This window comes from Bombina bombina, chromosome 4 (assembly GCF_027579735.1).
Source record: "Bombina bombina isolate aBomBom1 chromosome 4, aBomBom1.pri, whole genome shotgun sequence".
Taxonomy (NCBI): domain Eukaryota; kingdom Metazoa; phylum Chordata; class Amphibia; order Anura; family Bombinatoridae; genus Bombina; species Bombina bombina.
Window position 1 is genome coordinate 1,046,021,134 of NC_069502.1, and position 26,501 is coordinate 1,046,047,634.

General features: G+C 37.1%; 1 protein-coding gene across 2 annotated transcripts in view; it reads left to right on the forward strand.

Annotated features, from left to right (window-relative positions):
* Window positions 1–26,501, forward strand: part of FERMT1 (FERM domain containing kindlin 1) — a 144,783-nt gene that overhangs the window by 109,159 nt on the left and 9,123 nt on the right. For both annotated transcript variants that reach the window (XM_053712175.1, XM_053712174.1), the window contains exons 11-14: window positions 2,572–2,678; window positions 3,865–4,089; window positions 4,652–4,776; window positions 24,218–24,359. In XM_053712175.1, the coding sequence (XP_053568150.1) occupies window positions 2,572–2,678; window positions 3,865–4,089; window positions 4,652–4,776; window positions 24,218–24,359 (599 nt within the window). The remainder of the gene's footprint in view (window positions 1–2,571; window positions 2,679–3,864; window positions 4,090–4,651; window positions 4,777–24,217; window positions 24,360–26,501) is intronic.

A 26,501-nucleotide genomic window follows, 5' to 3' on the forward strand; every position in this document is an offset into this window, starting at 1 on the left:
TCTTGTTGCACCGATTTTATTCTACTTATACCACTTAAAAGTCAAGTTACGCTATGAGGAGCCCTCTTATCATTTGCAGAACATGAAGAGGTTTGCTTGGTCCGTATGAAGAGGAGCAGATGTTTCAGGAAACAAGTGCAATAGAAATGAATCATAGTGTTGCATATAAACTAAACATAACACCCATAACAGCAGACTCTAGCGTTTTATGAACATTCATTATAGTGTTGGCGACTTTATCCGAGTATATTTTTTTATGGTGAATTATTCATTTCACCTTGATATTTGAAGTATTCATTTTCCTATAGATTTACAATAATTTTTATTTCAAGTATTTATTTAATTTTTTTTGTCATATATTTTTCTTACCAAAAGGGGTTTAATTTTAATAACCTTCAAATCTGGTGTAACCTTACAGGTTTATTACTTGACATATTTCTTCTTGCTAAAATTGGTAAAATTTAATAATCACCCTAGCGCCCCCTATGAAACAATACTGTGAGATATTGATTTATCTGAAGGTGTTTACTGTCCCTTTAACATTTCTAGACTCAAAGAGGGACATTTGAATTCGGATTTTACTATTTTAGCTTCTGGCTATTACAATTTTTTACACAGACTCAGTAGTTGATGGTTAAAGGAACCTTAAACACTTTGAGATCGTGATATAAAATGATAAATTGTATGTATAAAAAAAAGTCTGCAATATACCTTCATTATTTCTTTTGTCCCCTTTTCCTGCAATTCCATTCTGAACTGGTAAGCATTTCTGTTCCTGTTAGAAATGGAAGTGCAGAACACTGCACACTTTAGTGACCTATTTATAACTGTCTCTAATTGGCCACATCAGAGACGGTAACTTAAGTTACAACATGACTGCTCCCATTGTTTTATTGACACTAAAACTTTGCACTTAGGTATTTTGACAATATTTAAGCAGCTAATGAAACTTTTAAAAATACATCTACATGTTATTTTTAGACTAATCTTTTCTTTGATTGCATCATTCTATCTAGCATATATTTAGAGTCTTTAATAAAGAGGGGGATCCTATTTAGTGTGTGCTTAATTAAGGAGCAGTACCTTACAAGTAAAGGAGTTCATTTGGGGGCTATGCGGTTATAATTAGTGAGGAATTCCTATGTGCCTCTTACATTAATCTAACAGGGGTTGTTTGAAGAGGGATATGAAAAGCAAAATTGCTATTTCAAGATTCAGATAGAGCATGCAATTTTAAACATCTTTTATTTTACTTCTATTATCAAATTGTCTTTGTTCTCTTGGTATATTTTGTTGAACAGCAGGGACATAAACTCAGGAGCGTGCACGTTGCTAAAGCACTATATGGAAGCAGTTTTGCAAGCACACTAGATGGCAGCACTATTTGCTACCGTGCAGTGCTCCAGACACCTACCTAGGTATCTCTTCAACAAAGGATACTTTGGGAATGAAGCTAATTTGATAATTTAAAGGGACACTCAATCAAAATTAAGCTTTCATTTTTCAGATAGAACATGCAATTTTAAACAACTTTCCAATTTACTTCCATTAACAAAATGTGCACAGTCTTTTTATATTTAAACGTTTTGAGTCACCAGCTCCTACTGAGCATGTGCAAGAATAAGCGTGTATGCATTTGTGAATGGCGTATTGCTGTCACATGGTACGTGTATGCATTTGTAATTGGCTGATGGCTGTCACATGGTACAGGGGGAGTGGAAATAGACATAGCTTTTAAAATTGTCAGAAAAAAAATGTACTACTCATTTGAAGTTCAGACTAAGTGCTATTGTATTGTCTTGTTATCTTGCATTTGTTGATTATGCAAATCTACTGTGTTGACTGGTCCTTTAAAGGAACAGTCTAGTCAAAATTAAACTTTCATGATTCAGATTGGGCATGCAATTTTAAACAACTTTCCAATTTACTTTTATCATCAAATTTGCTTTGTTTCCTTGGTGGTATTTTTGAAAAGCTAAACCTAGGTAGGCTCAAACTGATTTCTAAACCATTGAAAACCGCCTCTTAGCTCAGAGCATTTTGAAAGTTTTTCACAGTTAGACAGTACTAGTTCATGTGTGTCATATAGATAACATTGAGCTCACTCCCGTGGAGTTATTTAGGAGTCTGCACTAATTGGCTAAACTGCATGTCTGTCAAAAGCACTGAGATAAGGGGGCAGTCTGCAGAGGCTTAGATACAAGGTAATCACAGAGGTAAAACATATATTAATATAACTGTTGGTTATGCAAAACTGGGGAATGGGTAATAAAGGGATTATCTATCTTTTTAAACAATAAAAATTCTGGTGCAGACTGTCCCTTTAAGTAAATAAAAAACTTTTTTTAAATTGTATGCTTTGTCTCAATTACAAAATAAATTTTTGGGTTTCCAAATGCCTTCAACCTTTGTTTCATTAAAACTGCTGATTAATAATAATATATTTTTTTTTAAAAGATGAACTAGTATTAATAAAACATCTGGGTAAAAGAACATACCTAAATATGCCAGGAAGAGCAAGTGTTACTAAGCCCTTAATATTGTACATTTTCTGTCTTATGTCTCATTTAGGATGTGAAATTGTACCAGATGTTAATGTATCGCAGAGAAGGTTTGGAATTAAATTATTAATACCCTTTGCAGAAGGAATGAATGAAATCTGCCTCAGATGTGATAATGTGAGTATACATTAAAGTTTAGTTCTTTTGTAAATAGTTAATAGCCAGTGTTATCTCACCATAAATCTTCTTATGAGCCAAGAATTTCATTTTGTTAACAGAACAAGAAACACTAACAGATTACACAGCACTGAAATTGGACAATAAAATAAAATGTAGGTTATCATCTATCTAGATTTTTAAAGCACAGCTGTACCAAGTGAAGAGATCATTGGGCGTGAGAGTTTCTTAACCCCCTTCACTGTGATGTAATGTATCTCAATCCCCCTGGACTTTTCCTACTGGGGAGATTGACAGCCTCTGCTCACAAACGATTGGCTGCGTGCAAGCAGGGGTGGCGTTGTACTCTAGCTGCAGTGTGCAATGATAAATGCGATGACGGGCGGACAGGGGCAAACTTTGTTAAATATTGAAGGAACATACAGTATATGTCATATCTCATTGCTGGATATTCTTTCTTGTATTTAATACAATTCAGGCATAGTTAAAAGCTTTTTTTTATTAAATCTTAACTGAAAATGATTGCAGTATGTTTCAGTAAAAATGTATTTCAATTGAGAGTATATGATAAAAAATGAAGTGTCTTTCTATTTTAATCAGTTGTGTCTCATTAGGTTCCATGTAAATTACCCTAAGTAACATATAACAGTTGTACTTGGTTGCAAGTCGTTTTTTTGTGAATAACTAGCTTGCTATTCCTCTAATAGCAAGATGGTAATCTCAAGTCGGTTATGAAAAAATAGCAAAGTTGTTTACAAAGGACATCTTTACAACCAACTTGCATTTAGAAAATATCTGACCTGTAGATTTTTCTCTAAGTTATCTATTTTAACCACTTTTGCCTAGCTTGGTTCACAGTTAATGCATATACGTATATCCTGTGAATTTTGCACATGCACAGTCGTTGCCTCAGAAAGTTTGCATATAAAATGATTGTGCACATTTAGATAATGGAAGTGAATTGGAAAATTGTTTAAAATTGTGTGCTCTGTCTGAATATTGGAAGTTTAATTTTGACTTGACTGTCCCTATAATGCATAGCATAGACACATCACTGTAAGAAAACACCTCTGATCTATTTTTCATTAATACTGATTATTTTTATTTTTGTTGCTCACTAAAATATAGTTAACTTTTGATAAAAATACTAAATTTTCAATTTTATTCTCTTTATGATTTGCTGTAGGAAAACCAGTATGCAAAATGGATGGCAGCTTGTATTCTGGCATCTAAAGGAAAGACCATGGCAGATAGTTCTTACCGCCCTGAAGTCCAAAACATTCTTTCATTTTTGAGGCTGAAGAACAGAAATACTAATTCTTCTCAAGCACCATCTGACATTGATTGTTTGGACATTAAACCTGAATGTTTTGTTTCTCCAAGATATGCAAAGAAATACAAATCAAAACAGGTAAACGGATATGTTCAAATAAGGCTCATTTTTATTAAATTCTTCAATCCAAACTTACAAACAGTCTAAGTTAAATAGGCATTAATCCCAATTTGTTGTTATTTTATAATTCAGAATGCAATTTAAAAAAAGAAAAATCCAATTTGTTTCTATTATCAAATATACTTTCTTCTCTTGGTATCCCTTGTTGAAAGGCAGGCAGGTAGGTAGGCTTGTCTGGAACCATATATGACAGCTGTTTTGCAAGAATGCTTTTTACAATGTTATACATTTGCAAAAGCAGTAGTTGGCAGCAGTTTTCTTCTGCAATGTAGATTTTGAATTAAATGCAGTTACCTACTTAAATAAGCTCTTCAACAAAGAATACAAGAAGATCAAAGCAGATTTGATAATAGAAGTAAAATAGAAACTTTTTTTAAATGGGTGTTATGTCCCTTTAAATGTAGAAAAAACTGGATGCTAAGCAGACATTCAGTACATAGCATTTTTTTAAACTGTTTTTACATTGTGTAACGTGTTTGTTTTAGGAGTGGTTAAATTAATTGACTGAATGTTTTTACAGCTGGCCGCTCGCATTCTGGAAGCACAACAAAATATTGCCCAAATGCCTCCTGTTGAAGCCAAACTACGGTTTATCCAAGCATGGCAGTCTCTTCCAGAGTTTGGTTTAGCCTACTATCTTGTAAGGTAACAATACCGGTAGCAGCTTATAATTAAAGGGACACTAAAGTCAAAATTAAACTTACTTTATTCCGACAGAGCATGCAAATTGAAGGAATTTTTCAATTTCCTTTCTTTTCTCAAATTTGCTTCGTTCTGTTGGTATCCTTTGTTGAAGGTTAAACTAGGTAGGCTCATAAGCTTGTACATGCAGTGTTAGCAATAATATATAAATATTGCTACAAACATTGTTGCAAACATTGTTGCCATAAAGTGCTAATGACACATGCAAGCTAATGCGCTCATATGATACTGCCTAGGTTGCTCTTAAACAAAGGATAGCAAGAGAACAAAACAACCTTACTACTAAAAGTAAATAGGAAAGTTGTTTAAAATTGCAGGCTCTGCCTGAATCATTAAAGTTTATTCTTAAACTGAGTGTTCCTTTAAAGGTAAATTTTTTTCTCTAATATTTGTATAGCCTCTCTCTTCTTCTGTCTGCAATTTATTTTTAGACTATTTTCCCATGAAAACACAGCACATTTACACTTATAAATATTTTAACACGATAATTCAAAATAAAAAAAAATTTGAGTTGAAAGTTCAATGAGATTTAAACCTCCTTAAATCTTATTATCTTTAATTTGAAAATGCACTGCTGAATTCTGTAGCACTGGTGCATGTGTAGGGGGAAGACAATAACATAAATTCATGTTAAAAAAAGAAATACCGCCACTGACTAGTTTATAATTTACAGGAAGAGCTCAAAATATTTATGTCTTTGCAGAGAGAAAAAAATATAATAATTGTAAATACATTAAACTATATGAATACTATATAGATACTGTATATACATTTTTTCCTCCCAGAGCAAAGGATTCAACACGTTGTAAGATCTGTGCATTCCTCCCTATCTACTCTCATGTCTGGTTTACTGAGATAACTAAAGATTAACTATTTTATTTCATCACAGTCTCTATGCTTTGAACTGTGAAGTGTTCCAGAGTTTTAGACATAAATAGATTAATCCCCCTTAAATATATTTAAATCAAAAAGGGATTTAAAAAAAAAAATAAAAAAAAAAATGTAATATCTTTGTAAATTCTTTCTAATGGTAGAGAGATTCCACGATCCTTACTCTTGGGAATTACATCACCTGGCCACCTGGAGGAGGCAAAGACACCTTAAACCAGAGTTTCAAGTATCCCTCTTACTTTCCTTTCCCTCCCAGTATTTCTTTGCCATGTCAAGGAGAAGGAATGGCTAGAGATGCTGCAGAAATATAAGAATTTCAGACTATTACTCCTTCAGAGGACAGTTCCTGCAAGAGGAGGAATTAGGAGGGTGCTGCTTGTGCATTATTTTTCTCCTTGTTGGGGATGAGTCCCAAGCTAGCCGTGGTTGTCGCAAGGTAGTTATTTGGCTAAACGGTACACTCTTCTTTTTTTTTTTTTTAAATATATATTTATTGGTGGAATCCATGAGGGGTACAGAAAAAAGAAAATGACAACAAAAAAATTAAAAAAAAATAAACAAGGAGGGTATTTTACATGACGAATATACATATTTAAGGATTATAAATAAACATTTTCGGCTAGTAACATAATAACATAGACCTTTCCTGCTAAGTTATACTCCAGCCAGTTAACCATAAACTTGCATGAAGACATTAACAGGCCCATTTATCAAGCTCCGTACGGAGCTTGAAGGGCCGTGTTTCTGGCGAGTCTTCAGACTCGCCAGAAACACAACTTATGAAGCAGCGGTCTAAAGACCGCTGCTTCATAACCCTGTCCGCCTGCTCTGAGCAGGCGGACAGGAATCGCCGGAAATCAACCCGATCGAATACGATCGGGTTGATTGACAGCTCCCTGCTGGCGGCCGATTGGCCGCGAGTCAGCAGGGGGCGGCGTTGCACCAGCAGCTCACAAGAGCTGCTGGTGCAATGTTAAATGCAGAGAGCGTATTGCTCTCCGCATTTAGCGAGGTCTTGCGGACCTGATCCGCAGTGTCGGATCAGGTCCGCAAGCCCTTTGATAAATGGGCCCCCATGTGCTAACTCAATCCTTCAATTCCCATACCTTCCTCAATAACACAGAAATACAATAATTCCTTCCCTACATGGATAATATTTTATTGTATGCTATGCAGACAACATAGCATAAGCAATGAAGAAAGAAAAAGAAAGAAAAAAAAAAGAGGAAAAAAGAAAAAGAAAAAAAAAAAAAAAGGGGGGGGGGGGGGAATCATATTTACAGTATACTCAGACTTCTCTTATACAGCGCTTAGTAGACCAAGGGTAACTCTTGTCTAATTATGGCATTCATTACATACTCTGTAGATCTGAGTGGATAGATAATTTTCTTTTGCATGTCCAATGGCTGTGAATATATAAATATTTCCCATTTTTTAAAGAATCTATCAACTTCCTTAGTTTTATCTATCTCCAATAGACATTGTTCTATCGTCAATAGTTTAAGAATATGATTCTTTACTTCCGATACAGCAGGCAGTTTTTTCAAGATCCATGTTTTCAATAATAAAAACCTAGCCATCCCAATAACTAATTCAATAAATTCCTTATTATTGACCTTTTCTTTTTTATCTGGGGGGAGCAAAAAGAATACTAAGGCTCGATAAATCTTAATCTCTTTTTTTAAAATTCTTGATAGCCAGAAACTCATTCTATTCCAAAATTGTTTAATTAATGTGCATTCCCAAAAGTAGTGCACGATATCAGCCCCCTTACTGCCACATTTGACACATTTATCTTGTGTTTTGTTATTCCATCTTGCCATGATAGATGGGGTAAGATATACTTCATTTAGTATATTAACCCCTTAATGACCGCAGCACTTTTCCATTTTCTGTCCGTTTGGGACCAAGGCTATTTTTACATTTTTGCAGTGTTTGTGTTTAGCTGTAATTTTCCTCTTACTCATTTACTGTACCCACACATATTATATACCGTTTTTCTCGCCATTAAATGGACTTTCTAAAGATACCATTATTTTCATCATATCTTATAATTTACTATAAAAAAAATTATAAAATATGAGGAAAAATTGAAAAAAACACACTTTTTCTAACTTTGACCCCCAAAATCTGTTACATATCTACAACCACCAAAAAACACCTATGCTAAATAGTTTCTAAATTTTGTCCTGAGTTTAGAAATACCCAATGTTTACATGTTCTTTACTTTTTTTGCAAGTTATAGGGCCATAAATACAAGTAGCACTTTGCTATTTCCAAACCCCTTTTTTTCAAAATTAGCGCTAGTTACATTAGAACCCTGATATCTTTCAGGAATCTCTGAATATCCATTGACATGTATATATTTTTTTTTAGTAGACAACCCAAAGTATTGATCTAGGCCCATTTTGGTATATTTCATGCCACCATTTCACCGCCAAATGCGTTAAAACAAAAAAAATTGTTCACTTTTTCACAAATTTTTTCACAAACTTTAGGTTTCTCACTGAAATTATTTACAAACAGCTTGTGCAATTATGGCATAAATGGTTGTAAATTCTTCTCTGGGATCCCCTTTGTTCAGAAATAGCAGACTTATATGGCTTTGGTGTTGCTTTTTGGTAATTAGAATGCCACTAAATGCCACTGCGCACCACACGTGTATTATGCCCAGCAGTGAAGGGGTTAATTAGGGAGCATGTAGGGAGCTTTTTGGGGTAATTTTAGCTTTAGTGTAGTGTAGTAGACAACCCCAAGTATTGATCTAGGCCCATTTTGGTATATTTCATGCCACCATTTCACCGCCAAATGGGATCAAATTTAAAAAAACGTTAAATTTTTAACAATTTTAGGTTTCTCACTGAAATCATTTACAAACAGCTTGTGCAGTTATGGCACAAATGGTTGTAAATGCTTCTCTGGGATCCCCTTTGTTCAGAAATAGCAGACATATATGGCTTTGGCGTTGCTTTTTGGTATTTAGAAGGCCGCTAAATGCCGCTGCGCATCACACGTGTATTATGGCTAGCAGTGAAGGGGTTAATTAGGTAGCTTGTAGGGAGCTTGCAGGGTTAATATCACATTTAGTGTAGAGCTCAGCCTCCCACCTGAAACATCAGACCCCCTGATCCCTCCCAAACAGCTCTCTTCCCTCCCCCACTCCACAATTGTCCCCGCCATCTTAAGTACTGGCAGAAAGTCTGCCAGTACTAAAATAAAAGCTATGGCCTAGATTTAGAGTTCGGCGGTAAAAGGGCTGTTAACGCTCCGCGGGTTTTTTTCTGGCCGCACCATAAATTTAACTCTGGTATCGAGAGTTCAAACAAATGCTGCGTTAGGCTCCAAAAAAGGAGCGTAGAGCATTTTTACCGCAAATGCAACTCTCGATACCAGAGCTGCTTACGGACGCGGCCGGCATCAAAAACGTGCTCGTGCACGATTCTCCCATAGGAAACAATGGGGCTGTTTGAGCTGAAAAAAAACCTAACACCTGCAAAAAAGCAGCGTTCAGCTCCTAACGCAGCCCCATTGTTTCCTATGGGGAAACACTTCCTACGTCTGCACCTAACACTCTAACATGTACCCCGAGTCTAAACACCCCTAACCTTACACTTATTAACCCCTAATCTGCCGCCCACGCTATCGCTGACCCCTGCATTACACTTTTAACCCCTAATCTGCCGCTCCGTAAAACGCCGCCACCTACGTTATCCCTATGTACCCCTAATCTGCTGCCCTAACATCGCCGACCCCTATGTTATATTTATTAACCCCTAATCTGCCCCCCACAACGTCGCCGACACCTGCCTACACTTATTAACTCCTAATCTGCCGAGCGGACCTGAGCGCTACTATAATAAAGTTATTAACCCCTAATCCGCCTCACTAACCCTATCATAAATAGTATTAACCCCTAATCTGCCCTCCCTAACATCGCCGACACCTACCTTCAATTATTAACCCCTAATCTGCCGACCGGAGCTCACCGCTATTCTAATAAATGTATTAACCCCTAAAGCTAAGTCTAACCCTAACACTAACACCCCCCTAAGTTAAATATAATTTTTATCTAACTAAATAAATTAACTCTTATTAAATAACTTATTACTATTTAAAGCTAAATACTTACCTGTAAAATAAATCCTAATATAGCTACAATATAAATTATAATTATATTATAGCTATTTTAGGATTAATATTTATTTTACAGGCAACTTTGTATTTATTTTAACCAGGTACAATAGCTATTAAATAGTTAAGAACTATTTAATAGTTACCTAGTTAAAATAATTACAAATTTACCTGTAAAATAAATCCTAACCTAAGATATAATTAAACCTAACACTACCCTATCAATAAAATAATTAAATAAACTACCTACAATTACCTACAATTAACCTAACACTACACTATCAATAAATTAATTAAACACAATTGCTACAAATAAATACAATTAAATAAACTATCTAAAGTACAAAAAATAAAAAAGAACTAAGTTACAGAAAATAAAAAAATATTTACAAACATAAGAAAAATATTACAACAATTTTAAACTAATTACACCTACTCTAAGCCCCCTAATAAAATAACAAAGCCCCCCAAAATAAAAAATTCCCTACCCTATTCTAAATTAAAAAAGTTACAAGCTCTTTTACCTTACCAGCCCTGAACAGGGCCCTTTGCGGGGCATGCCCCAAGAATTTCAGCTCTTTTGCCTGTAAAAAAAAACATACAATACCCCCCCCCCAACATTAAAACCCACCACCCACATACCCCTAATCTAACCCAAACCCCCCTTAAATAAACCTAACACTAAGCCCCTGAAGATCTTCCTACCTTGTCTTCACCATCCAGGTATCACCGATCCGTCCTGGCTCCAAGATCTTCATCCAACCCAAGGGGGGGTTGTTCCGATCAGCCAATAGAATGCGATCTCAATCTGATTGGCTGATTGGATCGGCCAATCGGATTGAACTAGATTCTGATTGGCTGATTCCATCAGCCAATCAGAAAATTCCTACCTTAATTCCGATTGGCTGATAGAATCCTATCAGCCAATCGGAATTCGAGGGACGCCATCTTGGATGACGTCCCTTAAAGGAACCGTCATTAGTCGGGAGACATCGGAAGAAGAGGATGGATCCGCGTCGCCTGCTTCAAGATGGACCCGCTCCGCACCGGATGGAAGAAGATCGAAGATGCCGCTTGGAGAAGATGTTTGCCGGTCCGGATGTCCTCTTCTTGCCGGATAGGAGGAAGACTTTGGAGCCTCTTCTGGACCTCTTCAGCACCGGATTATGGATCGCCAACCCCCCCTTGGGTTGGATGAAGATCTTGGAGCCAGGACGGATCGGTGATACCTGGATGGTGAAGACAAGGTAGGAAGATCTTCAGGGGCTTAGTGTTAGGTTTATTTAAGGGGGGTTTGGGTTAGATTAGGGGTATGTGGGTGGTGGGTTGTAATGTTGGGGGGGGGGTATTGTATGTTTTTTTTTACAGGCAAAAGAGCTGAAATTCTTGGGGCATGCCCCGCAAAGGGCCCTGTTCAGGGCTGGTAAGGTAAAAGAGCTTGTAACTTTTTTAATTTAGAATAGGGTAGGGAATTTTTTTATTTTGGGGGGCTTTGTTATTTTATTAGGGGGCTTAGAGTAGGTGTAATTAGTTTAAAATTGTTGTAATATTTTTCTTATGTTTGTAAATATTTTTTTATTTTCTGTAACTTAGTTCTTTTTTATTTTTTGTACTTTAGATAGTTTATTTAATTGTATTTATTTGTAGCAATTGTGTTTAATAAATTTATTGATAGTGTAGTGTTAGGTTAATTGTAGGTAATTGTAGGTAGTTTATTTAATTATTTTATTGATAGGGTAGTGTTAGGTTTAATTATATCTTAGGTTAGGATTTATTTTACAGGTAAATTTGTAATTATTTTAACTAGGTAACTATTAAATAGCTATTGTACCTGGTTAAAATAAATACAAAGTTGCCTGTAAAATAAATATTAATCCTAAAATAGCTATAATATAATTATAATTTATATTGTAGCTATATTAGGATTTATTTTACAGGTAAGTATTTAGCTTTAAATAGTAATAAGTTATTTAATAAGAGTTAATTTATTTCGTTAGATAAAAATTATATTTAACTTAGGGGGGTGTTAGTGTTAGGGTTAGACTTAGCTTTAGGGGTTAATACATTTATTAGAATAGCGGTGAGCTCCGGTCGGCAGATTAGGGGTTAATAATTGAAGGTAGGTGTCGGCGATGTTAGGGAGGGCAGATTAGGGGTTAATACTATTTATGATAGGGTTAGTGAGGCGGATTAGGGGTTAATACATTTATTATAGTAGCGCTCAGGTCCGCTCGGCAGATTAGGAGTTAATAAGTGTAGGCAGGTGTCGGCGACGTTGAGGGGGGCAGATTAGGGGTTAATAAATATAATATAGGGGTCGGCGGTGTTAGGGGTAGCAGATTAGGGGTACATAGGGATAACGTAGGTGGCGGCGATTTGCGGTCGGAAGATTAGGGGTTAATTATTTTAAGTAGCTTGCGGCGACGTTGTGGGGGGCAAGTTAGGGGTTAAGAAATATAATATAGGGGTCGGCGGGGTTAGGGGCAGCAGATTAGGGGTACATAAGTATAACGTAGGTGGCGGTCGGCAGATTAGGGGTTAAAAATTTTAATCGAGTGGCGGCGGTGTGGGGGGACCTCGGTTTAGGGGTACATAGGTAGTTTATGGGTGTTAGTGTACTTTAGGGTACAGTAGTTAAGAGCTTTATAAACCGGCGTTAGCCAGAAAGCTCTTAACTCCTGCTATTTTCAGGCGGCTGGAATCTTGTCGTTAGAGCTCTAACGCTCACTGCAGAAACGACTCTAAATACCAGCGTTAGAAAGATCCCATTGAAAAGATAGGCTACGCAAATGGCGTAGGGGGATCTGCGGTATGGAAAAGTCGCGGCTGAAAAGTGAGCGTTAGACCCTTTAATCACTGACTCCAAATACCAGCGGGCGCCCAAAACCAGCGTTAGGAGCCTCTAACGCTGGTTTTGACGGCTACCGCCGAACTCTAAATCTAGGCCTATGTTTTTTTTTGTTTTTTTTTTTAAAAAAGCATATTTACATATGCTGCTGTGTACTATCCCCCCCTTAGCCCCCAACCTCACTGATCCCCCCCAAACAGCTCTATAACCCTCCCACTCTAACTTAATCTGCGCCATTTTGGGTACTGGCAGCTGTCTGCCAGTACCCAGTTTAGAAGAAAAAATGTTTTTTTTTTAGTTTTTATTAAACTTTTCTGCAGTGTAGCTTCCCCCCACACAAAACCAACCCCCCCACCCCTCCATGATCTCTTTTTGTGCTTTTGCACAAACAAGATTTGGCCATTTGTTACTAAAAAAAATTTCCATAGTGTAGCGGTTCCCACCCGCTCCCGCCCCGTGCACGCGCCCGCCCGCCACCCTCCGTGCACGCGCGCGCCCGTGCGCGCCCCCTAACGGCCCGCACCCGATCCCGCCCCCCTTGACGACACAGGGAACACCGATGGCCGCCCACCCGCCTCCCAAGTCGGCTCCCACGCACCAACGATACCGGCCATCGATGTCCGGTGCAGAGAGGGCCACAGAGTGGCTCTCTCTGCATCGGATGGCCGTGTAAGGTTATTGCAGGATGCCTCCATATCGAGGCATCACTGCAATAACCGGAAAGCAGCTGGAAGCAAGCAAGATCGCTTCCAGCTGCTTTCCACACCGAGGACGTGCAGGGTACGTCCTCAGGCATTAACTGCCTTTTTTTTGAGGACGTACCCTGCACGTCCTCGGTCATTAAGGGGTTAATATGTGCTTCTCTAATATTAGTAGCAATGAAGATCTTATTAGTTCTCATGATACTACTTTTTATGTATTCTTCATTACATTCTGTTAGTCCCTTCAGATGCCACTTCTTGACAATCAATTGCAGATTTAAATTGCCCTCCTGTCTTAATGACTCTTTATACCATTTTTTTATGGAAAATGTTTCCATTTTACATAGATCCAGGATATGTGTAAGTAAAGGCCAACCCCATTCATTATTTTGATTCTGTAGTAGTTTGTTGACAAGATCTCTTAATTGTAAGTAGGCAAAGAAATCTTTGCTAGGGAGGTCAAATTCACCTCTTAGCTCTTCAAATGTTTTGATCTGTGCTGTATCCGAAGTAAAATTAATCATTTGACTAATATTTATTAAATCCTTTCTTTTCCATCTATGAAAAACTGCAGATTTTAATGCTTCTAGAAACGGAGGATAGCCGGTTATTGTTAAGAAATTAGAGACTGTAAAATTAACTTTTAATTTCTTACAATATTGTTGCCAGGCTTTGATGATACCGAAATATGAGCTGAATTTTTTAATCTTCTGAGGGATATCTTTAATTTGCGTATGTAATAGCACTTTGAGTGTATAAGGTTTCACAATCTCTTCTTCTAATAGTTTGTCTGTAAAATATTCTTTATCTATTAGCCATTCAGCTGCTATTTTGACCAGACATGCTAGATTATAATTCCCAATATCTGGTAGTGCATAGCCCCCGTATTCTTTTGGATATGATAACATTTTTAATGATATCTTTCTCCTTTTATTTCCCCACAGAAATTCTGTTATATTTTTATTAAATACTATAATATCTGTCTTCTTTAACAAGAGAGGTAGATTCTGTAATTTATATAGGATCTTAGGGAAGATGATCATTTTAATTAGTCCAATCTTTCCCGATAGAGTTAATGGCAAGTGTTTCCAGGCGTTTAGCTGGAGATATATCTTCTGAAGGATTGTGGTTAGATTTAAATCATACCAACATTTTGGATTCTTACTTAAATTGATGCCTAGATATAAAATTTGGTCCATGACTTTAAATGGGCTTTTATACAAGTCCTTATATTTGTTGAGCCATAAGAGTTCCGATTTATTAATATTAACTTTATAGCCTGAAAAAGAGCTATATAGTTCTATAATTTCCATTAATTTTGGGATATTGGACTTACTATTTCTTAGAAAAATCAGGATATTATCCGCATATAGTAGAATTTTTTCTTCTATATTTTTAAATAAAACTCCTTGTAATGCCTGGCGGATTTTAATTGCTAACGACTCAATCGATAAGTTAAATAGGAAGGGAGATAGAGGGCAGCCCTGTCTAGTGCCTCTTTCCAATATTATTTCTTCAGAATCTATCCCATTCACCGAAATTTTTGAAACCGGATTGTTATAGATAGTTTTAATAAAATTCACGAATGGACCTGAGAAACCAAATTTAAGCAGAGACGTAAAAAGATGGTCCCACTGCACTGCATCAAAAGCTTTTTCAGCGTCTAGAACTACTATAGCAGCGTCCTGATTTAGTTTATGAGGTTTCTCCGATTGATTCAACAATTCATTAAAATATTCAATAATGATACATGCTTTGCGAATATTTACTACAGAGCTTCTACCATTCATAAAACACACCTGGTTGGGGTGTATAATATTACCCATAATATTTTTTAGTCTTTCTGCTACTATCGTAGCCAAAATCTTATAATCTACATTAAGTAGAAAAATAGGTCTGTATGAATCTACTCTCTCAGGATCCCTTCCCTTTTTGAAAATCAGAATTGTAACCGCTCTGGAGAAGTTCTTTGACATTGCGCCATTCTCTATGTAGTAGAAGTTAAATAATCTAGTCAGATATGGGATAATTTCTTTATTTAATATTTTATAAAATTCGGCTGGGAGCTGGTCTGGTCCGGGAGATTTATTTAATTTAACTTTATTTATTATTCCCTCTACTTCTTCTTCTAAAATTGGTGAGTTAATCTTTTCAATTTCATCTGCTGATAGACTTGGCGTTACAATAGTTTCCCAGAAAGATTCCTTCTTAACGGTATCAACCTCACAAGAACTGTAAAATTTTTGAAATGTATGGTGAAAGGTCTCGTTAATCTCTGTGGGGTTATGTAGAAGTGTATTATCTACTCTTATTGCCGATATTATAGTATTTTTCTTTTCAGATTTCACTAGTCTAGCTAAATAACCACCTGTTTTATTCCCAAATTTCATATATTTTGCCTTTTTTTTTTAAATCCTCTTTAGTTGTTTCTTGTAAATAGAATAAGTCTCTTTCCTGTTTCGCCTGTATATACTTTAACCAATTATTCTTTGATCCACACTGAAGATATCTATTGAACATATTAGTTAATTGGTTCGTAAATTGTTTTTCTCTCTCCTTTCTTTTTTTCCTAAATCTAGTCATGAAGCTTATTATTTCTCCCCTTAATACAGCTTTTGCTGTTTCCCAAAGAGTTTCTAATCTATCTTCATATTCTCTGTTTAAGTTTATGAAAATGTGCCATTTTTCTTTTAACATAGCTACAAAGGATGCATTTTTTAACATATATTTGGGGAAATAAAAAGAGTTTCTTTTATGACTAGTAGTTTTTATATTATCTAATGAAAATTCTAGTGTGATGGGTGCGTGGTCAGAGATTGCAAAATCCTTTATATCAGACTTAGGTTCTATTTTAAGAATAGAATCAGATACTAAGAAATAATCAATCCTAGAGAGTGAAAAAAATGATTTAGAAAGACATGTAAATTTTTTAACGTCAGGGTACTGAGCTCGCTAAATATCAGATACTTTGAGTGCTTTTTTAAATGTGTGTAAAATTCTAATTTCCTTCGCTATTCTATTGTCCTTCCCTCTACCTTTTGTGCTTTTTCTATCTATCGGAAATGTAGGCGTTAGGTTGAAGTCACCGGCTATTATTAAGTTTGTCTCTATGTGATTCAGCAGTAATGCTTGAAGTTTCCCCCAGAAGTCCATGTCTAAATTATTTGGGCCATAGACATTACATATGGTATATATCTTCTTCTTAATTTCTATTTGCATTATAAGAAAGCGGGCATTTACATCTAATTTTACCTCTAAAATTTTATAGTCTAAATTTTTACTCAACAGAATAGCGACTCCTTTTTTCCTTTCTGTGCATGGGGTGACTACTATTTCTTTTACCCAATTAATTTTCAATTTAGCTGCTTCTGCTGCCGAGAGTCTGACCTCTTGCAATAATGCAATATCAGTATTGAATTTTTTCAGATGTTTAATAATTGTCTTTCTTTTAATCGGTGAGACAATTCCCCCAACATTCCAAGATGTAAGATAGATTGACTGTTTTAAACCTGGAGCCATATCATTTTATTAGTGATATAACCACCTTAGTTACTCTATTACTATTATTAAATCTATGTGTATCGAGAAGGCTGAGGGGGAAGGAAAAAGAAGAAAAAGAAAAGGAAGAAAGAAAAAAAAATAAAAATAATAATAATATAGAAAAAAAATAAAAATCGTTTAACACCATCTGGATATACTTTATTGTGACTTTCATAACCTTGTTGCAAGATATTGTGTAGCTTCTTCACTGGTCTGGAAAGATTTAAAACCTTCCTTATCCCCTATCTTTAAAATCGCAGGGTAAATTACAAACGCTTGTATTCCTTTTTGGATAAACTGTGAACACAACTGGGACATTACTTTCCTTTTATTGGAAGTTTCCAAAGAAAAATCCTGAAAGATAAGAATCTTACTATCCTCCAGTGTTAGCGGTGCTGAAAGTTTTTTATAATATTTTAGCATTTCTAGTTTATCTTTATAGTTTAAAAATTTAGCTATTACAGGTCTGGAAAAAGATCTTTTTGTATGCTCTTCTGTTACCAGCTGTTTATTTAGGCCTAATCTATGTACTCTTTCAATTATAATTTCTGGGCCATCCCTTAATATTCCTAGTCGTTTTGGGATTTCCTTTGAAATTAATGCCTCTAAATCTGCGTTTGTGAATTTTTCTGGTATGCCTATAAATCTTAAATTGTTCCTTCTCGATCTGTCTTCTGCTGAATCAACTCTCTCTTGTAGTTTTGTAATTTGCCCTGAAAGTGTCTTAATTATGTTACTTTTAATACCCAGTTGATCCTCTAAGTCAGAGATTCGACTTTCTGCCTCTCCTAACCTCTGATTAAATTGTTTTACTTCGTTTGAAATTACTGAAAGTTCTAACCTTAATGTGTCAAACTGAGGCATCATTAGGGCTGATATCTGATTTATTAACAGTTGTGTGTCTATATTAGCATGCGTTACAGTCAGGCTTTCTGAGCTTTCTTGTGTTTGTTCATTAACATTTTTATTCCTATTTCTCTCTATATTTTTAGCTGCCATAGTGATTGGTGATTTATCTTTCAGATTATGGACAAATCTGTCCATTTATCTTAATCTGCTCCCTTAAAGTGGGGGTTATCAGTGTAAGTGAGAAAAAAAAAGTGTTTCAAGTGGAGCAGTGAAAAAAGAAAAAAAGGGAAGAAAAAAAAGGAAGGTTCTTGGAGGTCAGCAAGCGACCTCTAACAGACGTGACAAGAGTGATAAATCTCAGTGACTATTAGTGATAAGTGTATATATATAAAAAAAAAATATATATATATATATAAAGGTGTACACACTATTGTGAAAAGGAGGGAGTCTTATACCTTTTAAGCACTGTATACTGTTTGCAGTGTTTTAATGTGCAGCACAACAGATTTACTGATAGCTAACCTTAGCTCTTTGCGTTCTAGGCCCTTACTTTCTTATGTACACGTGCGACAATCACATTCCCATAAGTCATTGACCTAAAAAATCTACACCTGTACACAAATAAAGGAAACTAAATTTATCGACCTCTGTATGGCTTTCTATGTCTTCTTTTTTCCTTCAGCAATCTACACAATCCTATACTAGAACAAGAGATTAGCATAAATAAAAAAAAACAAAAAAAAAAAAAACAGCAACAACAATATATATACAAATATATACAGATCTTCTATATAGTCAGGGCAAAATTATCTTAAAAGGCAAGACCTGATAATGAATAGATTATAGTGAGACAGATCTACAGCTTATTTTTCTTATTTGTATATAGTGAGATCATTTAGAAAACAGGTTTAGACTTTTAGATCTTTCTTATTAAGGCCCAGATTTTTCATTTAAATCTATACGCAGTCAACAGTTTTATATTGAGCACTGTTTCAAATGTTAACCATACATATCATCATAAAAAGATAAATCTACACATAGTGTATAGATAACTAAAGAATTTTACTGAGAAAAGCTTTTTAAGCTAGAAAACATTATTCCAGGAAATTGTGTACAAATTATCTTGGCTATAGCTACAAAAGCTTCATTATCTAGAACATTTAGTATAGCTTCCTGAATCAGAACAGGCCCAAGATCAGCTTTCCACTGGATACTTATCAAACCCAGATGAGATTATTTTTTTTTAAACTTCTACAATTAAGTCTTAGAGCTCCCAGCTTTCATAGCCGAAAATGTTTAAATGTTCACAGTAGGGAACTTTTTTCTTCTTTAAGGAGGAGATTTTTCAACAATTATTGAGACTATTATCCTCCTAACTCTTCTAGTGATGATTCTAAATAGATTCCACAGTCTCAATTAAGAGAGTTTCTCTGAGCAAGCACACACTTGGGTCCTGTGGACTTTTCCTGTATTCCTTTCTTTACTTGATTATTATACAAAGTTTTTCTGAGATTTAAAATTCCCTTGCAGGATAGATGTAAACAGCAGGGGAATAAGGAAAGAAAGACAAACGTTCACTGAAACATGAGTGTAAGCCTCTTCACTGGGGCTTTCGTAAGGGCTTAGTACTGTGCTGTAATACTGATGTCTTTGGGACACTGGGAAGCGCTAGCACCATTTAATTTATTAACATTTTTTAAGGCCTGCCATCACGATAAACTGACAAATTTCACCAAGAGTGGAAGGGATTTATTAGTATACTCTTCTAGGGTGTGCAACTTCACTGGGGTCTTAAAACAAACAAACAAGCGTCCATCAACACTTTATGCGCTTTATGCCACCAGACTTCCATGCAACTTTTAACCCTTACAGCCTTCTCTGTCTTTGCGGCTAGCAGTGCTAGCCTTATCCTTGACAGCCTTATTTTATACAAGATGGCATGTTCCCTAGCGCTTCTTTTACCACAGCCAGTGCACATAAAATTTCAACTCTTGTTGTTCACCCAGACTTTAAGCTTTACACTTTACATGCACACAGTATAATCCAGAGCCAAGAGAAGAAAAAACACTTATCTTTATGTTGCAGCGTTCGTGTACTTGGCTCCAGCGTATTTTTCCCCAATTGTATCAATCAGAAGGTGCTGCTTCAGCTACGAAGCTTTTCTAAGCAAATGGGAGACTTGGCGGAGTATCAGTATACTCGTGTTCATGAACCACTTCCAGCATGTGCTTCTTGGCACCGGCACCCGGTCTCTGTTGATGCTCCTGGCTGGCTTGTGGCACAAACGCCCGGCTCCGATATCAGGCAAGGGCTTGGAACTGGCGGGTTAGCTTTTCCTCGGTCAGCGCGACTCGTTCGCGCTCAGTCTCCCCAATTTCTGCCTGTTTTTAAGCCACCAACGGTACACTCTTCTCATATCTGTCCTTTTCTGCTTGTTACAGATCTGGACATATTTCTACATGACAGGTTTTCTGAGGAGTGGAACTGGATGGGGGTAAGTTCTTTAACACTGGTCTCCACTTCTACCCCTATAGGCACTTAGTAAGTGCTGGGGACAATTGCATCCTGTGTGTACAGCAGGTTGAACCCTTCTCCTTTTCATGTATGAGTGCAGGGCACGATCATCAACATGGGACAGTGTAGTTAGGTCCTGCTTATGGGGAGACATTACAGGTTGTATGTAGGGTATGTGTAATCATACTCATGTGAATTTGTACACTGTCCATTATTTCAATGTGGTCATTTTCTTGCTCCTGCTTGGCTGCAACAAGACCCTCAGCACTCTGGTTTCTTTATTTTTCTACACGGACCACTGAGGTTGGGGAACACACTTTAATTTTGGGGGTACCGAGCTGTCACAGTATCCTCAGCACTCCGATTACCTTACTTACAGCAGAGTGCTGAGGCTTGTCAGGACATGGCGCTTCACTATGACAGAGGAGAAAAGAGGCGGGCCGTCTTTCGTGCCATAGACATTAGCTTGGCGTGCTTTTGTTCTTCAGGGTAAATTTATGACTAACATACGGCTCCCAGAATATTCATAGGTTCTGGGAGTGCTTCTTTCTGTGATTCCTTTTTATATATATATATATATATATATATATATATATATACACACACACACACACACAATTTCTTCTGGAAGGTTTAAGGGTTTAGACAAGGGCTTTTCGTCCAGGTCCCTTAAAGTGAAGGTAAACTTTGATGAATGAAAGCAAACGTGCTAGCTTCCTATGTAACAGAACTGAAAGGGCACAAATCTGCCCCTTAAAGTGAAGGTAAACTTTGATGAATGAAAGCCTGTTTTTTAAAAATACTATTAAAAACAGGGGCACTTTCATTCATCAAAGTTTACAAAGCAGCTGTTTTGATTAAAAACTTACCTCTCTTCTTTGCACAGCCAGAGCAGCTTCCTCCACCCGGAGATCCTCTCTTCACACGTCATCAATGACTAATCCAGCTTCCTCCAATCACAGCTTTCCCCCTAGGGTAGTCATTGCCTGAGGCCATGCTGTGATTGGAGGAAGCTGGATTAGTCATTGATGACATGTGAAGAGAGGATCTCCGGGTGGAGGAAGCTGCTCTGGCTGTGCAAAAAACAAAGGTAAGTTTTTAATCAAAATGGCTGCCTTCTAAACTTTGATGAATGAAAGTGCCCCTGTTTTTAATAGTATTTAAAAAAAAAACGGGCTTTCATTCATCAAAGTTTACCTTCACTTTAAGGGTCAGATTTGTGCCCTTTCAGTTCTGTTACATAGGAAGCTAGCACGTTTGCCTAATATTCAATACTTTGTTCAGGCTCTCTTTAGGATTACTCAGGGTTTTTAAGCCGATTTTTCCTCTTTGGAATCTCCATTTGGTCCTCCAGAGTTTTACAATCTCCTCCATTTGAGCCAATGCACTAATTGGATTTTAAGATATTATCTTGGAAGGTTTTGTTTCTTTTGGCAGTCACTTTGGCAAGAAGAGTTTCTGAATTATCTTCTCTTCCTTTTAACCTCAGTACTTGATCTATCATCAAGATAAAGTGGTTTTGCATACTATGTCTGGGTTTTTGTCAAAGGTTGTTTCAGTTGGAAGCATTGTTAGTAAATTTATTGTTCCTTCTCTCTGTCCAAACCCAGGGTCTTTAAAAAAGAGACTTTTACATAATTTAAATATAGTAAGGGCTTTGAAGTTCTATTTCCAAGCATCTAAGGAATTATGTCAACCTTCCATCTTATTTTTCTGTATCTGGTAAATGGAATGCTCAAATGGTTACTTCAGTATACTTCACCTTTTGGTTGAGGAGCTTTATCTGTATGGCTTACTTAGTGGCAGGTCAGCAACTGCCTATCCAAATTACTGCTCACTCTGCTCGTTCAGTTTTGACGTCTTGGGCTTTTCAAAAATGAGGCTTCTGTAAAACAGATATGCAAGGCAGCTTGGTTATCCTTGCATACTTTCACCATATTCTATAATTTTGATGTTTTTGCTTCGGCTGAGGCAGCATTTGGCAGGATGGTTCTTCAGGCGGTAGTCCCTGAAAAAGGAGGGCCTTCCTTTTCTCTTTTTCTTTTTTTTTATCCCACTCATATTTTCATGAACTCCACAGCTTGGGTATTGGTTCCCAAGAGTTAGTGTCATGGTCTCTCAATACCATTAGAAAGAAAACATAATGTATTCTTACCTGGTCCACGAACCCACCAAAAAAAAATTCTAGTGGCGTAAGTCCTAGTTTGCATCTCAGTACCCTATATTATTTCTTCTTTCTATCCTCAGTGAAAAAAGAATATGCAAAACAGAAAGGAGGTGCCTCATAGGATAACGTCTAAACAGGAATAACACTCAGAGAAGACAAGTGCAAACTCACGTAGTCGGGGGCACAAACAGTGCTATATGTCGTGAGCGAGACCTCTAAAGTCGCCCGGCAGACTATCTCGCGGTAACCAGCTTCCGATCATGTGATAAGTCCACCAATCCGAATCTTTGCTATGATAGCGTCACTGATAATAAGGCGTCTGCAGATGCGACCAACATACTGGATCCCAGAAATGCAGGATAATAGGTACACCACATAGCTAGATGCACATGATATGCCACCCGCTATTGGATACACCCTTTTAGTCACAAAAGACTGAAAGGTGTTCTTGTGGTTCTCAATGTGAGTGCACATTTTACATGTCCTATTTCCACACCTGAAGGATCCCTTATGGGGCCCACTATTTTTCCTATTATCCATAGGGTTAGAAGTGTTTTTCTTATGTTTCACTACCTTGCTAGGTGCCAGTATTGTTTTGAAGTTCTATGCTTTATTGAACACTACTCTAGGTTTATTGTTGATCACATCTCCTAAAATGGGATCTTGATCATTTCAATACACTCATTTATCACATATCAGAAATTAGTTAAGTTTTAGTTTATATTGATATTTATTTTAGTTGTTAGGATTGTACAGTATGCTATGGCTAATATTTGCCTGCCTCGTTTAGGGTGTGTCAATTAGATCGATCAGCGATTGGTCAATGGGAGAGTTAAATAGAGCAAGGGGTTCACATTTTATTTATAGCCTGAAGAAACGGCACTGTGGCTGGGAAATGCATTGCTGTTTTTACCATTTGTTTTATATAAACAGATTTTATTATACCCCTGCTCTACTATCTGTTTCTATATGAGGTAATCCTCGCATTCCTAACACCCCCCCCCCCCCGGTTTGGGCCAGCCAATTGGTGGATACTCTGAGAAACCATCCCTGACGCTATCGTAGCAAAGATTCGGATTGGTGGACTTATCACGTGATCAGAAGCGGGTTACCAGTAGATAGTCTGCCGGGCGACTTTAGATGTCTTGGCACGCAACATATAGCACTATGTGTGCCTCCGACTACATGAGTTTGCACTTGCCTTCTCTGAGTGTTATTCCTGTTTAGACATTATTATCCTATGAGGCGCCTCCTTTCTGTTTTGCAGATTCTTTTATCATCTACCTCTTTTTTGGGGAGAGCTGCCTGTGGTTGGAGTTTGATCATATCATCTTTGGGACTATTGCTTATCTTCTATATTATGTTGTATATAGGCTATGTGAGCGCACCCTGATAGGTCTTGCTGGACTTGTATATTTCAATACTCAGCTACATGCTAGAAGGGAAGGGGAAGTAGGAGGGATACTTGAAACAATGGTATAGGGTATCTTTGCCTCCTCCTGGTGGCCAGGTATTGTAATTCCCAAGAGTAAGAATCGTGGACTCTCACTAACAAAAAATAAATGAATTTATCAGGTAAGAATAGATTATTTTTTTTCCTGGCTCACATGATCAATACAAATTAACTGTAATATAAATCTTATAAAGCTATTGTATATCTGCTGTAATGATACAAAATAATGCACATGCAAATTAAAGATAACATTGCTCTTCTATTTTTATATTTTTTTGTTATTTAAACAGATTTCAGGGAAGCAAGAAGGATGATCTTCTTGGAGTCTCATACAACAGACTGATAAGAATAGATATTGCTACAGGGGACCCAATTACAACATGGAGATTCTCCAATATGAAGCAATGGAATGTAAACTGGGAAATAAGACAGGTAAGTTTAACTAACTAACTAACTAAGCACATATCCCAATTCATCACATCTAGAGGAATTTAGTAGCTAACTCATTATGTTTGTAGAAATATATGTTTTAAAAGCAGAGTATGCTTGATCAATGTTTATCTATTGAATATTTCTGGTAGACATCTCAAACTAATCTAAAATCAGTATATATAATAGAAGTTTATTGAAAATTCTCTTTAAATTACATGGTCCATCTGAATCATAAAAATGTAATTGTGAATGTATTGCCCCTTCAATACATAGCAGTAAATAAAATACTTAAAGGGACAGTGTATACCAATTTTCCTATAACTGCATGTAATACACACTACTATAAAGAAGAATATTCACATATAAAAATCTAGTATAAAACATTTTAAAAACTTACTTGGAAGTTCCTGGTTTAGCACTGTTGATGAGGTTAGGCTGGGACACACAGAGAAAGGGGCTGGGAAAGCAGGAATAGCCGACCCGACCCTCCATATGAAAAGACAGATTACACAAACAGGAGCAAGCAAGAATCTGTAGACTTGAGTCTACATCTGATACTTTGGGGCTTGGTTAGGAGTCTGAAATTCAGCACAATGTTATTATAAAATAAGCAAAACTATATATTGTTACAAAAATACTCCCAGATGGGCTATATAAATGGATCATCTACAAAACATTTATGCAAAGAAAATTCTAGTGCACAATGTTGCTTTAATACTGATACCCTATCTAGTGCATACCATTAAATAAAATTTTAGCACACCTATGGGTTTTTATTGACCTTCTGAGCTGTCTGTTCCTAGCTATTAAAAAATGAAACAACTACACCTACTCACCTACAAAGGGATTAAATGCATAGTTAAAGTCAGCTCCAGACCAGCAATGCACTACTGGGTGGTAGTTGAGCACATCTGGTGAGTCAAAGACAAGAGACATATGTGTGTAACCACCAATCATAAGCTAGCTCCCAGTAGTACACTGCTCCTGAGCCTAGGTAAGATATAAAAAAAATTGTAAATTTGATAATAGAAGTAAATTGAAAAGTTTCTTAAATTTGCATGCTGTTTCTAAATCAGTTTAATTTTGAATTTCAGGTAATTTAATTCAATTATTACAGAGTGAACTTTATCATCCCTGCTCTTTATCATCCCTGCTCTCATGATAACATTTCTTCACCTTTTTTAACCCCATAAGGACCAACGACGTACAGGGCAAGTGCTACACAAAAATGTCCTTAACGGCCAAGGACGTGCCCTGTACGTCATTGGTCTTTGAAAGCGGTGGAAGCGATCCTATTAAAGCATCCTGCAATAACATTTTTTAGCCATCCAATGCAGGGAGAGCCACTCTGTGACCCTCTCTGCATCGGACATCGATGGCCATGATTATTGGTGGGTGGGAGCCGATGTGGGAGGCGGGTGGGTGGTCATCGATGTGCGGAGGTCCTCGCAGGGCGGCGGGATCACGTGCAGGGGTGCGCGCACGGGGTGAATCACAGGGACACGTGTGTACATGGGGGGACGCGCGCATGCACGGGGCGGGAGTGAGTGGTAAGCTACACTATGTGTTTGTTGCTAAGGGTAAGGTGGGATAGAGGAGGGAGGGGGTTATCTAAGTGATCGGGGAGGGGGTGGGGGGTTGGCTATTGATGGGGGGGGCAGCTACACTACAGAAAAAAAAAAAAAACATTATTTGTGACAAACAGGGTACTGGCAGACAGCTGCCAGTACCCAAGATGGTGCACTATAAGGTAGATGGGGAGGGTTAGAGAGCTGTTTGGGGGAGTGGGGGTCAGGGAGGTTGGGGGCTAAGGGGGATCCTACACAGCAGAATAGATATTTTTAAAAAATATATATAATAAAAAAAAAAAACTTATTTTAGTACTGGCAGACTTTCTGCCAGTACTTAAGATGGCGGGACAATTATGCGGTGGGGGAGGGAAGAGAACTTTTTCGGAAGGGATCAGGGGGTGGGATGTTTCAGGTGGGATGCTGATCTCTACACTAAAGCTAAAATTAACCCTGCAAGCTCCCTACAAGCTACATACTTAACCCCTTCACTGCTGGGCATAATACAAGTGTGGTGCGGAGTGGCATTTAGCGGCCTTCTAATTGCCAAAAAGCAATGCCAAAGCCATATATG